The sequence below is a fragment of the Miniopterus schreibersii genome (assembly GCF_964146895.1).
Source record: "Miniopterus schreibersii genome assembly, chromosome: 6".
In the NCBI taxonomy this organism is placed as follows: Eukaryota; Metazoa; Chordata; class Mammalia; order Chiroptera; family Miniopteridae; genus Miniopterus; species Miniopterus schreibersii.
In genome coordinates, this window is record NC_138107.1 from 4,661,682 (window position 1) to 4,676,899 (window position 15,218).

General features: G+C 37.9%; 1 protein-coding gene across 1 annotated transcript in view; it reads right to left on the bottom strand.

The window, feature by feature from the left end:
* Window positions 1-7,217: 7,217 nt before the first annotated feature.
* LOC308558388 (uncharacterized protein) overlaps window positions 7,218-15,218 on the bottom strand; it is a 140,525-nt gene continuing 132,524 nt past the window's right edge. Inside the window, exons 23-26 of the mRNA XM_081140052.1 lie at window positions 9,455-9,481; window positions 8,949-8,975; window positions 8,414-8,440; window positions 7,218-8,242 (exon numbers count right to left, since the gene is read on the bottom strand). Coding sequence (XP_080996178.1) covers window positions 7,710-8,242; window positions 8,414-8,440; window positions 8,949-8,975; window positions 9,455-9,481 — 614 coding nt within the window. The 3' untranslated portion in view covers window positions 7,218-7,709. The remainder of the gene's footprint in view (window positions 8,243-8,413; window positions 8,441-8,948; window positions 8,976-9,454; window positions 9,482-15,218) is intronic.

The following is a 15,218-nucleotide window of genomic DNA, read 5'->3' on the forward strand; positions in this document are numbered from 1 at the left end:
AAAATGGGTGAAGGTAGTCAAAATGTATAAACTTCCAGTTATAAAATAAACTCTGGGGATGTAACGTGCATTTGGTGACTATAGTTAACAACAATATATCATATATATCTCATTATATAAAAAATTTGTAGCTAAGTGTGTTAATGGATAGTAACTAAACTTGTTGTGGCAATTATTATACAATATATACATATATCAATCATAATGTTATACACTTAAAAATAATACCATGTTGCCTGGCCCATGTGGCTCATCGATTAAGCGTCGACCTTTGAACCTGGAGATCACAGTTCGATTCCTGGTCAGGACACATGCCTGGGTTACAGGCTTGATCCTCAGTGGGGGTTGTGCAGGAGGCAGACAATCTATGATTCTCTCATATCATTGATGTTTCCATCTCTCTCTCCTTCTCCCTTCCTCTCTCTGAAATCAATAAAAGAAAAACATATTTAAAAATAATAATACAATGTTATTTGTCACTCATATTTCAGTAAAAATGTATAGCTTAATGCCAGCCTTTGAAACTTGTAAAAATGAATGTATAGATTACAGAGCAGCAATACTGCATAGGGCAAGATTGCAACTATTTTAGACTTTGTAGACAAAGAAGAAAAGTGAAAGATATAATGACGTATGTATAAGTAAGTGTACAAAATTGAAGGTGTGTATACCTATATAATAAAATAGGAAAAACATTTTCACAGTTTTTGAGAAAATTAAAAATGCGATATTAAAGTACTTTTTGGCAATAGGTCTAGTAAGAAGAATAGAACTCTTTTTTGTTTCAGGGCTGCTTGATAATATTTTGCTTAATTGAGTTTCAAAATTACTGCTTGCTATCTCCAAATGGATTACAAGTGTTCATCTCTGTCTATGGGTAATGACATTTTATGTATTTCATCTTGGAAAACGTCTTTTCACTCACATAGGACCAGAAAAATTCTGGTATCAATCTATGTGCATTGATTCTACTTCATCATAGTAATTGTTTGAATGTCTAGTAACTCACCAAATTCACTTCCATTTGAATTGCAAGAACTTGGGTCCTATAGTCCCTGCTGAGATTTTGCCTGTCCTCTTATGTTTACAGCTGCCTCTTGTTTCTGCTTTGGCAGTGCTAACCCCAGTCTCACCCAGGTGACTAATGCTAGACGCAGCCCCAATGCTGGATCTCCACTTGCCAAAGACTAGCATCTGTCCTTCCTATCCCACTGCCTTCCTGTTAGCTTTCTGATTGCTAGGCATGCTTGCAAACTCTATGTAGGTTTTTCTGCTTTTCCATTGTGACAGGCCCTCCCTCCTTGAAGTTGACTACCTGCCCAACTATCCCTGCTCTCATGTTACTTGAGGTCTTCTTGCTGTAATAAATTCCTTCTTCCAGTCCCTGGACTGCAGCCTAGTACCAGCCTCACCTCCACCACCCCCTCGAGTGTGCCTGGTCTCTATGGACCTTTCTAGTCTGACTTTTCCAACTACTAACCAGGGTCTAAAGTTGGAATCAGGAAGGGTAGATTTATGAGAATTAAGGAGGACCCTGAGGCTTTCCACACACAAAAACAAGTGGGTTTTCTCTGATTTTAGAAAAGTCTCCAGAACCCTGTAGGCAAAGGGACCTTGTGAAACAAGAGAAATGTTATGATTGTTGGGGGATATAATGGTAGCTGCCTCAGAGCACAAAAGGCAAATCAGCATTAAAATATGCAGAACAAAGCTTTCAGAACCCAGAAGATGCAGGTTGATCTAAAATTGAAGGCAATGAAATAGCAAGGCTGCCAAGGTTCAAGCAACTTAAAAGTGTGTGTTCAGGTCCAGGTGAAACAAGAGTCTTCTCCAAAAGCTAGGAGGCATGGAGAATGTGAATTTGGCTCTTATCCAATGCTCAGGTGAACTGTTAGAAATAAGTTCCTAAGACCAAAGAGACTCTTAAGAGACTGGGATTTAGGACTCAATCAGGGGAATTGCCATAGCAGAAAATATGACTAGAGACTAGGCAATGCCAACATCTCTACTATACCAACCTGTATATAAGACCCAGGTAGATTCTCTGAGGTGCCCTCGCCTGAGGACTTGAAGGAATACAATATTTCTCCATTAGAATATCTAATATTCCGTAACTTACAGGTAGTATTAGAGCACTTAAAAAGTGAGGAATTTTATATCAACAATTAACTTGTAAGTGACAGAGATTAGATGTTATTAGAGGCTTCTTGATTTTCTTATCTAGTGTTTTTGTATGTCTTCTCAGGGTTGAGAAGGGGTGGGAGATGATGGTGGAAGGAGAAAGGAGGGAAGTAAAAATATAGAGCGAGAGTTAGTGGTTCCCTTGAAAACAAAGCTTGAATAAAGATATAACTTGGAGAGTACCAGGAAGCAGTGTCTGCAAGTACATCCGGGTATCAGAACCAGGTAAGAATTCTGGAGTCAAGGTATACAGATTATGACAGAAAATATCAATACAAGGATTTAAAAATAAGAAGATGGTCTGAAAACAAGAACATAGGGCTTGAAGGTCCAAATTAGAGGAAGAGGTCAGAAATGAGGCAATGTCTTAAAAACAAGGGAAAATGTGAGAGGGTCTCAGTCACGGTACTTCAAAGAACTGGTGGTAGGTGTCAGAGAGAGTGGGGGCAGAGAGACAGACAGAGAGAGGCAGAGAGAGAGGAAGAGACAGAGAGAAGGAGGGAGATACAGAGATGAGAAGGGGGGAGAGGGAGAGAGAGATGGGAGGAATTGTCTCATTTGATTGTAGGGACTTGGATGTTTGAAATCCACTGGGAAGGGTAGGCTGGCCACCTGGAAACTCAGTCTAATGCTATAAGCTTGAGGCAGTTACTTCTGTGGTATACCTGTTTTTATTCTTAAGGCCTCCAAATGATTGGATGAATCTTACCCTTATTATTGAGGGTATCTCTTTTACTTAAAGTCAACTGATTTTAGATGTTATCCCAACTACAAAACACCATTAAAGCAACTGTGAAGTAACACTTACTTTGATTAAGCAACTGAGTACACTATAGCCTAGACAACTTGATACACAGAAGTAACCATCACCTAGAGGAAGATAGCAGTAGGAGAATCCTGAACCAGAGTCAAGGCAGACTACATAGATTGTCAGAAGTACAAATGGGCCATTACAACCCAGAAATCCAGAAAAACTGAAGGTATATGTCAGAGAAAAGCCGAAGATTCTACATATTGAGGTAAATTGTCATGTAGAGTTGCTCTTTCTTTCATACAATCAATTTGACCCAGTAACAAAACCTACAAAATGCCCTGAAGAGGAAGTCTGATATCTGGTGGAATCTCATTTCGTAGATAACAGGAACCAAGGTGATCGTGGACAAGTCATCAAACCCCTCACGTTACCTAAGGTTGTCAGTAGAATTGGCAAGTGTGATAATGTTTGCAGAGTAGAATTCAGAAGCACAGTCACCTCTGAGAGCAGTATTTACACTGAACTTGAACATACAATGTCACTTGGAGGAACTATTAAAAAAGTACCTCTGCTTTAGTCAAAACTCCAGAAGATTCTAATTCCACTGAAGTGTAGCCTGGGCTTCAGGGTTTTTTAAATATTTAAATTTTTAAAAGTACCAACCCATGGGCATAGACTGGGGTGGGGCAGGGGCTGGGAGGAGGGGCAAAGGGGGTGATGGAAGACATCGGAGTGTGTGTGTGTGTGTGTGTGTGTGTGTGTACTTTGGGTGCTTCTAGGTTTATTCTCTGTGGAGAACCACTTACCAAAGTATTCAAACATGTTTTTGTTCATTAATGTTTTTTAACAACCTGATAGTTCATTGTGAGCCATGGAAAGAATTGTTCAAGGTCCTGGTAACTTCTAGTTTTAAAAGTAATTACTTCTTTTTCAACTGAAAAAAATTTTAATTATTGAATTTATTGGGCTGATAGGCGACATTGGTTAATAAAATTATATAAGTTTCAAGTGTGCCAGTGCATAACACATCATGCTGCACCTGTGTTCATCACACGAAGTCAAGTCTCCTTCTAGCACCCCTTATCCCCAGTGTAGCCCCTCTACCTCCCCCCATTTCCCCTTCCCTCTGGTAGTCACCATACTGCTTTCTGTGTGTGTGTGTGGGGGGGTGTTGCTTAATCTGATCACCTGTTTCACTCAACACCCCCTTCTGTCCCCCTGAAAGTCCCTTCTCTCTGACAGCTCTAAGTCTGTTCTTGGTATCTGACTCTGTTTCTACTTTCTTAGTTTATTTTGTTAATTAAATTCCACATATAAGTGAAATCATATAGTATTTGTCTTTCTCTGACTAGCGTATTTCACTTAGAGTAATATGCTCCAGGTCCATCCATGCTGTCACAGAAGGTAAGATTTTCTTCTTTTTTGTGGCTGCATAGTAATCCACTGTGTAAATGTACCACAGCTTTTTTATCCATTCATCTACTCATGGGCACTTGGACTGCTTCCAGATCTTGACCATTGTAAATAATGCTGCAATAAATGGGGGGGGGGGTGCATATATTCTTTTATATTAGTGTTTTGGGATTCCTTGGATATATTTCCAGAACTGAAATTGCTTCTGTTACAGCAATAATGCAGATGCTATCACTGGTTAGGCATTTGTTAGAAGTTGGGGCTTGCTCAATGCGGAAAGCAATGGGAAAAGACAGCACAAACTCTCAAAACCATAAAAGGAAACATGGGTCGTATGCTGCAGAATAGTTTGTGTGCTTTTTTTAAAGTTATAAGTGACAAATGTATTTCTTTTTATTGTTATTAAACTTTTTTTCAATGTATTTCAGTAACCAAAGCAATTTTACTTTACTTTATTCCACTGTTGGTCATAGTTTGAGCCCTACACACCCACTTTTCTTTCACCTCAAAGGTCTTGTCTCTTGTTACAGCCTTTGTTTTAATGTCTGTTTTATCTGATATAAGTATTGCTACACCAGTTTTATTTTTCATTTTCATGGAATATCTTTTTTAATTTTTTTACTTTTAGTCTCTGTGTGTGTCTTTTGTTCTGAGGTGGGACTCTTGTAGACAGCATATATATAAGTATTGTTTTCTTATCCATTTAGCTATCTTATGGCTTTTGATTGAAGAAGTTAATTAATTTACGTTTAATATAATTACTGATAGGTATGTATTTACTGCCACTTTATTCTTTATAATTATGTCCCTCCTTTTGTTTTTTCTTTTTTTACAGAAGTCCCTGGCACAGTCTCAGCTCTTCTGCCTTCCCTGGTTTGCTCCCACTTGCCCAACTACAGGTATTTCAATGCACACATCTCTCAGATGGGTTTGTGCACTTAGCAGGAAATCCTTTGTTGAATTATAGCTGTTAAAATTGTTGAAACTTCAAGGGGAGAATCAAGGGGACCACAATCTTGAGAAATAGGGTTTTTATATAATTATTTTGAGAAGTTTGATTATAAAAGAGCATTATAAGAGCTTATAGGATGATTATGGAGTAGATAAAAAGTTGTACCCCATGTTTATTGCAGCATTATATATAATAGCCAAGATATGAATCAACCCAAATTCCCATAAGTACGCGAATGTATAAAAAAGCAGTGGTATATATATATATACAATGAATATTACTCTGCCATAAAAAGGAATTAAATCCTACCATTTCTGACATCATGTATGGATCTAGAGGGTGTTATCTTAGGTGAAATAAGTCAGACTGAGAAAGATTAATATCAAATGATGTCACTTATATGTGCAATCTAAAGATCAAATTAAACAAAGAAACAGAATGGAAACAGACTCATAGATACAGAGAGCAGACTGAAGATTAACACAGTAAAGGGAGGTTGGAAGGATGGATGAAAAAGTTGATGGGATTAAGTGCAAATTGGCAATTACAAAATAGTCATGGGATGTAAAGTACAGTATCGCGATTACAGTCAATAATATTGTAACAACTAGCCAGGCTGGGCATGGCTCAGTGGTTTAGCGTTAACCTAAGATCCAGGCAGTCGGGATGCAATTCCGGGTTAGGGCACATGCCCGGGTTGTGGGCTTGATTCCCACTCGGAAGCATGCAGGAGGCAGCCGATCAATGACTCTCTCATCATTGATGTTTCTATCTCTCTGTCTCCCTCTCCTTTCCTCTCCCTGAAATCAATAAAGATATATTTTTTAAAAAATATTTTAACAACTATGTATGGTGCAGGGTTGTTACTCCAAATATTAGGGGAACACTTTGTAAAGTATATGGCTCTCTAACTACTATGCTGCACGCTTGAAACTAATAAAAATAATACTGAATATATATATTGTAATTGAAAAATAAAAATTTTAAAATGTGCTACATTATTGGTTTTAAGTCTTTGAAAAATTAATTTCATGGGGGAAAAAAGCTACTAGATAAGCTAAGAGGAGTAACTGATGGATCCCATTGCCAAAGAAGACTGTAAAGGATGAATGGAGAGAATAGATGGGTTAGTGTTTCCTGTAAAGGAAGAGGGATATTTTCCTAACAAAACAGGGAGTGAGGAGTAATAGAGAGATGCAGATTTAAGTAAGTTTGCTATATTTTTTATTTAAAAGCTGAGACAATTCCCTTTTATTGATTTAAATTACTATTATTATTATTATCATTATTTTTCAAAGTGCAAACAGAACTAGGGGTATAGAGCTGGATATTTAAAGAAAGTATAATTTTTAAAGAAATTTACTGTGCAAAAGTAAGGAAATGCAGATGGCTAAAGAAGCGTGAGGATTACCAGATAGTGCTGAATTCTAAGTTGACTACATATTCTAGGTGACTACATATGTGTAGGTGTCTATACCAATCTGCTCCTATGTGTGGATTTGTATAATATGTTAAGCTGCCAGTATGAGAAGTTGGCAATTAGATTCATCCAAATTTGGGCTTTTGTCACACATATGTGAATGAAGAACAAAGGGTCCAGATATTTTTACTTATTAACAACAGAATACTTAAAATTATTAACTATGGCACCTAAATAAGAAAGAGTAGGAGGTCAGGAGGGACAAATGGATGAGTGGAAACTGAGAGCCCTACTGAGACTGACACACTGGAGGAGTAGGAGTAGCTAAGTAACTAAACACAAGACTTTACATCTTCTGTTTCACGTGATTATGCAACCTGAATGTGATGTTATGCTATCCCTAAAGAAAGGATGCACCAGTTAGGACTAAATTCAATCACAGGTAACAAAACTCAGCGTGTAAATTTGCTTAAAGATATAAAAGTTTATTTCTCACCAAAAAAAAATTCAGAAATTGAGCAGAGTTGTTTCATGACATTTTAAAAGACCAAAGCTCATTCTGACTTCTCTGACATCCTATCATTGGCATGGTCAGAGATGGTCTTAGCGTTCCACCTATCAGGCCACCTTACAGCCATCAGTAAGCAAAGACAACAAGACACACAATTCCTTTAGGACACATCCCAGAAACCAAACAGAATAATTCAGCTTATAATGCCTTGGTCGTTATTTAGCCACATTCAGCAGGGAAAGCTAAACAATATAATTTTTATGCGAGGCTGTCATAGGGTATAGTAATGAGAGTCTATAACTAAGGAAGAAGGGAAGATTGACGTGAGGAGCAACTATTAGTTTGTGTGCCAGAGCTTCATCTTGAAAAGGAATCAGTAAAGTAGAAAAAATCAATTTATGGCTGGTGGGGAGAATTGTGATCATCTTTGGTGCCCAATGTCATCATTACTCAGGGAAGGGTAGGCATATGAATTACATCACATCTTCTCCTCCACATGGACTATGGTCAAGGGGCCTGAGCCAGAGGACCAAAGTCCAAAAAGTGGTCTTAGGACACCATTAAATGTGACCTGTGGAAAGGTGAAAATATGGGACCCATCTGTCATGTTACAGAAAGATACATCTCCAGCCTCATAATCCAGGAATATCCCCACACAAAGGGGTCTTTCCCTTAGAGTAAGAAGAGTTTCTGGGGAGGTGAGAGCCCAGTATTCCCCATCACAGAGCCTGATGGCCCAGAAACCATTCTGTGGGGACATAGTGACCCTCCCCTTCTTTTTTACATTATACCTACAAATTCCTAGGTCCCAGGAAGGCTTGTCCCCAACTTCCACCTCCCAGTAGAATCTCCCTGAACTGATGTCCTGCTGACCAAGCGCACATGGAAGGCTGACGAATCTCTGTGTGAATCTGGGTAGATCCTGACAAGTTTGTTGCCTGGTTACTTGTTTCCCATCTTCAGACAGCAGGAGGGCAGGATGAGCACTGGCTGCATTCAAGGTCACATTTACTGCAAAGACAAGTTGGTCATCATGTCCCTAGGAAGAGTTTCAGGAAGCCTGGGACAGAGGGTGCCCATTTGGTGAGGGCTTCTCTGGTCCTGTGTAGATCCAGCTCACCTGCACCCATCTTCCCCCGAGACTACCTCAAGGGGAGCAAGGTCCTACCACCCTATACTCACCAGCTTTGAATTCTTCTTTCTTCCAATCTGCAAGAAACAAATAAACACAGAAACCCACTATTTGAAAAATAAAGCTGTTTTTATGCCAAGAATATCTGGACAACCAAAGAAAATACAACTTTGTATACTTAAAACTCCTTTCACATCCTGCTAATTTGTGTCTCACTTGAACATCTCACTCATTCATATTCTTTTTTCATCCAACATTCCCACAGCATAAGTGCTGTAATCTATTCAGGATGTTGAAGAGGAGGCAGGGAATGTGGTTAGTCTGACAACATGACTCTATGGGTTCCTCACGTTTTACAGCAGATAACATTTTACCTATCTTCAAAGCATTATGCAAAATTTTTAAAAATGCTAAAATTTAATGTTTTCAAACATTGTCTTTTAAAATATTGAAAATCTACTGATTTCATGGAATGTATGTTTTGAAGTTTCTTTGGTTTTCAACATATTGTTTTGTACACAGTACATGCTCATTTAAAGTATCTTTGATAATAGGATCGTCTTCATCATGATTCATGTCACTCACCAGCACGTAATAGTGCTTTCTTCCAGGCTGCAAAAGAACAAAATAGGACACCCTTTACTGTTTTTTCTTCCATGTTTTCTTTTATTGACTTTTCTATTTTATCCTATCTTTGTGCCATTTCTTCTTCTCAATCCTTTGTATTTTCTCTTTCTATCCTATATCCTTATTTTTTTCAAATATGGTGAAAAAAATGACCAAATGGAAGATAGATGGAAATACAGAGGCAACAAAGTGTGGGGGAAAGGGAGGAGCAGCTGGAGGGAGCATGAAATAAAGACAGAAAGTATGAAAGTCAAATGGGGGGAGGAACATACTGGATGACTTGCGATTTGCACTTCAGAAAGGATATTTTTAAACTACTGAAATTTAGAAAAATCATGCTTTAGATGCACCCTTGCTTATTACAGAAGTTTTTGTTGATTTCCTGTATTCTAATCCTGCTACTATAGGGGAAAAATCTAAGAGAGACTAAAAATGAAGTTTCTTGAGAGATAAGCATTACTCACCAGACTTGAATGTAGCCTCCCTCTTATCTGGGAGAAAATATACAAACATTTATGTATAAGCAGGTAATTAACATTATAAAGAAGATATAATGAAAGCCATACATCTGCCAATATTTGTGCCTTAAAGTTGGCCAACCAATGTCCATTTTCAAAGCAATGGAAGAAATCTCTAACATCCATTCCATTTGAAAACTTCACTACAATTTGAAGAATATAACCTGATATGTAGGAACAAGAGAATTTAAATACTTTTTTGTATTAGGGTAGGAAAATAGGATTATTCTAGATAAGGGCCTTAGATGTTGGAGTTATACTACCAATGATGTTTACTTGAGTGAAAAAATACCTGTACAAACATTCTGAAACAAGATAAATGTCTTGAACTAATAACTGAATGGATTAAAATAAAAATAAAAGAACAGTAATAATTATGATTGGAAGAAGAAAAAATCATACCAAATTATATACTTTAAATCCCTTAATCATATTTTTGTGATCATTTAAATCACAAAAATATTTATGTACCTTTAGATATAGTCAAGAGAAGTAGACTAGCTAGTCTCAAACTACACTTGACACCAATATACAAAGTGTTTGAAGGATCAACAGAAAAGGGATTTATCTTACTCAACAGCTTTTGAGTCTGAAGAAATCCCTTGAAGACTGTAAAAATATTATGTACAAAACATGGAAACTCTGTCTCAGAGAACATGTTGGAGAACCCAAATTAAAGGAAATTTTCTATTTAATAGAAATAACCACATTCTTCTTAGCCGAATTCCCTTCATCTCACCAATGTTATAATACAATATGTTAATTATCTCAAAGATAGAAGAAACCCAAAAATATACCAAAGACAAGAAAAGGAATGAAGAAAAGCTGAGGGAAAGAATGGGAAGGAAATTTTATAAGAAAAGAGCCAGGAACTAGAAAATAAAATGGATAAGATAATTTAAAATACACAAGAAGAAAGGGAAAAAACAGGAGGGGGTAAGGGGTGAAGAGTCAGGAAATGGCAGAAAAAATATATTTCTAAGAAATATATCAGTAGAAAAGGAAGCCAGAAAAATTTACCATTTTTTTTCACAAGTTCTGAAAAATAAAATGAGTCATTTAAACATGAAGGGGAACCAGTACAGAAAATAAAAATGGGTAAAAAAATCTCCATTGCACAGTAAATTGGCAGAATGATTGTAATTAGAAAGAAACAAATTTAAAAAAACAACCCCACAAAAAATGTCAAGGAAGTACTTTTTAAAAAAAATATGTTTTTATTTATTTCAGAGGGAGGAAGAGAGAGATAGAAACATCAATGATGAGAGAGTCATTGATCGGCTGCCTACTTCATGCCCCCTGCTGCGCATGTACCCTGACCTGATATAGAACCATGAGCTCCAGAATCATGGGTTGATGCTCAACCACTGAGCCACATCAGCTGGGCAAGGAAGTATATTTTTATCTTAGAAAATAAAATGAAATTTACCAATTGATTAATTAAATAAAGATTGGAGAAAATTTGAACAGAACTGGTAACTAAGATTTTATTCGATACATTTTTTTTAATGAATAGTTTTAAAGCATATGCATGATTCAATATTTGGACCAACGAGTATATTAAAAAATAATAAAATAATTTTATAACAAATTCTATGTTTGTAGTAGTGTATTGAAATTGATTTTTATTTTGTTGTTAATCCTCACTCAAGGATATTTTTTCCAGAATTTTTAAAAGTGGGAGGGAAGGAGAGAGGGGGAGACAGAAATAGAGAGAGAGATCAATTTATTGCCTCTGGCATGCATCCCAAATGGGGCCAGAGATGGAACCTGCAACCCAGGTATATATGTGCCCTTGACCTGGACTCTAACCCACAAACCTTCAGTGTGTGGCCCAACACTCTAGCTACTGAGCCACACCGGTCAGGGGGAAATTGATTTTTAATTTTGCAAGTATTTCTGAGTATGTTAGATTAAACAAAGTATTTTCAAGTGAAACATAATTTATGTAATTACTGGTTAATAAATATTTAAGTCCTGAAAAAATCTTTATAGAAGATTTCATATAAAGACCCAAGATAGCAGCAGAGTAAGTGAAAGTTACACTCAACTTCTCCCTTGATCATATCAAAATTACAAGTAAATTACAGAACAATCAACCTGGAGAGCCATCTGAAGACTAGATAAACAGATTTATAACTAAGGATTTTACAGAAGAACACACATCAAGACTGGTAGAAAGGGCAGAGATGCAAAAAAGGGATATCTTAGCTGAAGAGGTCCTCCCAGAAGTGCAAGGAACCTCAAACCCTCATGAGCTCCACAGGTTGGAGCCCCAGATTCAGGAAGAGAAGCCCACATAACATCTGGCTGTGAAAATCAGTAGTAAGAGTGTTCTTTTGGGTGAGAAGGGAGTCTATAGGAAACCCAAGCATCCTCTTAAAGGAAACACAGGCACACAAAATCTCGTGCATGACTACTCACCTGGGCTTTAGCAGAAGGGTCAGTGGCTGGGGAAAAACTCATCACACAGGGAGAAATTGGGTTGTGGGACTTTGTGGGAAGGGCTAAAGGGAAAGCTGAAAATTTCCTTGTGCTAGGTCACTCCCCTAGTCCACCCACAGATGCCATCTTTCCTGGGTTGAGCACTCTCCTCCACATGGCATTAGCCTGGGAGATGTACTAGCCCCTTGCTGCTGACACCTGGAAGCCCAACCCTGCAAGGCTCTTTTCAGTCAGAGAGGCCTACTCCTGACCTGCAGCCTGGACCAGCCATACAATCTCTCACTTTTTTAACTTCATTTTTATTGTTGACATTATTACAGAAGTCCCCATAAACTACCCCTTTGCCCACATCCACCTTTGAAAAACTCTTGAGAAAGTTTGGGCAAACTCAGAGAGTGCCAGAAACACACAGGGAAAGAGTCAGTTTTGTAGTTTTGGGGTAAGGGTCATCTTTTTCCCCTATGTGCCCTAATGGCACCACTGCCCATCAAATCAGCCTAAGGAGAGGCACTGTCCTATCTCTCCTGACTCCCTGAGGCCCCATCCCTCTACAAAGGTCCACAGGTCCCAAGAAGTTGGCAGCTGGCGTTGGTGTGCCCTGAAATTTTTGAAGAGTGGCCTCAGATGCAGCACTTGTATGGAGTTTGAATCTATATGAACCTGATAAATACCACTTAGCCCTACCTGGTACTCACTGACAACCTGCCTCATGCAATTTGTGCATTGCCTGAGGCTAATTCAGAGGCTTAGCCAAATGGGCAGCCAGTAAGCAAGGCAGATCTCCAGAGGCCAGTGGCCTTTTTCTGACCTGCCTTTGGCCAGGACAGGTAGCAGACACCCATGAGGGATAGCTTGGCCACTCCCACAAGAACCTAGGCCCAGTGCCAACCATGATCATTTTGTAGCTCTTACACGTAGCCTGAGAATGGTCACAAGAATTGTCTGACATTGATTTGCACTGGAATTTTTTCCAAGACACCCCAGAACCAACACATCAGCTGGCCAGCTTCAGACCATATCAGAACACGACACGATTAGCTCCACAAGTGGCACACCAAAAAGAGGAGGTTTTTCAGGCACCAGACCCTTCTGGGGAAAATTTTTCATTGAGAACTCAGCCCCAACATAGCAGTTTGTACACTGTGGTAGGGGTCTACCTTCACAGGCAGAAATCCTGAGGGTAAACCCCACCCATGGTTGGACCCAAAGCAATCAAGACTCAACCACAGCAGGAGGGCTCTCATAACCCACAGAAGAGACACTCCTGGAGTATTCAGCTAAGGGAATCAGGGAGACTGAAGTATAGAGCCCCACAGGACAACTGCTACATAAGACCAACCATACCAAGAATGGGAGGCATAGCATATCTACCAAATACATAGAAACAGCCAAAGTGGGGATACAAAGAAACATGTATGTCCCAAGTGAACGAACAGAAGAAATGAAATGGAGGCAATCTGCCAGATAGCAGGTTCAAAACAATGGGTATAAGGTTGGTCAAGCAACTTAGGAAGACAAACAAACACAGTGGGGATGTCAATAAAAAAAATAGTAGCATAAAAAGGGACATAGAAACATCAAAAAGCGCCAGTCAACAATGAATAAAACATCTGAAATGAGAAATACATTAGAAGGAATCAACAACAGATTATATGAGGCAGTGGACCAAATCAGTGATTTAGAAGACGAAGTAGCAGGAAAAAAATAATTTTAAAAAATGAGAAAACTTTAAGGGATCTCTGGGACAACATTAAGCATAACAACATCAGCATCACAGGGGTAACCAGAAGATTGAGAATTTATTTAAAGAAATAATGAGTAAAAATTTCCTTAACCTAGTGAAGAAGAAAAAAAATACAAAAAAACAAACCTAGGAAACACAGAGAGTCCTGAACAAGATAAACCCAGAGAGGCCCACACAAAAACATACTATAATTAAAATCGCAAAGATTAAAGACAAAGAGAGATTCTTAAAACCAACCAGAACAGGTAGTTACCTATAAGGGAGCCCTCATAAGACTGTCAGATGATTTCTGATGGAATCTTTACAGGACAGATGGTATTGGCACAAAATATTCAAAGTGATGAAAACCAAGGACCTACAACTAACACTACACTACCCAGCCAGGCTATCATTTAAATTTGAAGGAGAAATAAAGAGCTTCCAGAACAAGAAAAAGCTAAAGCAGTTAATCTCCAACAAACCACTGTTACAATAAATGTTAAAAAAATGTCTATAAAAAAAGAAAGAAAAAAAAGAGAAACAATTATAAAGAGTAAAACGGCAATAAATACATTCTTATCAATAATCAGTTTAAATGTAAATTGATTAACTTCTTCAATGAAAGAGATAAGGTACTGAATGGATAAGAAAACATGACCCATATATGTGTGTGTGTGTGTGTGTGTGTGTGTGTGTGTGTGTGTGTGTATACATGCTGTCATACAAGAGACCCACCTCAAAAGAAAGAAACACACAGATTAAAGTAAAGAAATGAAAAAAGATATTCCATACGAATAGAAAGGAAAAAAAACTAGAGTAGCAATACTCATATCAGAAAAAAATAGACTTTAAAACAAAGGCTACAACAAAGGCAAAAGACATTGCTTAATGATAAAGGAATAAATCAAAAAAGATAACATAACTCTTGTAAATATTGATGCACCCACATTGGAGCACCTATACAAGTAAAGCAAATACTGATGCACATGAAGAAAGAGATCGACAGGAAGACAGTCAGAGTGGAAAACTTTAACATCCCATTGTCATCAATAGATAAATCTTTCAGATAGAAATCAGCAAGAAAACACCAGCCTTAAATGGCATATTAAACATATGGATTTAATTAATATTTTCAGAGAATTTCCCCCTCCCAAACAGTAGAATTCACATTTTTTACAAGTGCACATGCAACATTTTTCAGAATAGACAACATGTTAGGCCACAAAACAAGTCTCAATAAATCTAAGAAGATTGAAATCATAGCAAGAATCTTCTCTGACCACAATGGTATAAAACTAGAAATCAACTATAAGAAAAAAAACCCTGAAAAACACACAAAGAAGTGGAGGCTAAATAACATGTTACTAAACAATAAATGGGTTAAAAGAAGAAATTAAAAAATACCTGAAACAAGAGGAGGGCAGATGGCAGACGGCACTGTGAGAAGCAGCAGAGTGCCCCTGCTCCCAGCCACAGACTCAATCTACCCCTAAAATCCTACGTAACCAGCTTGGAAAAAACAGAGAAACAAACCTGAGTGGA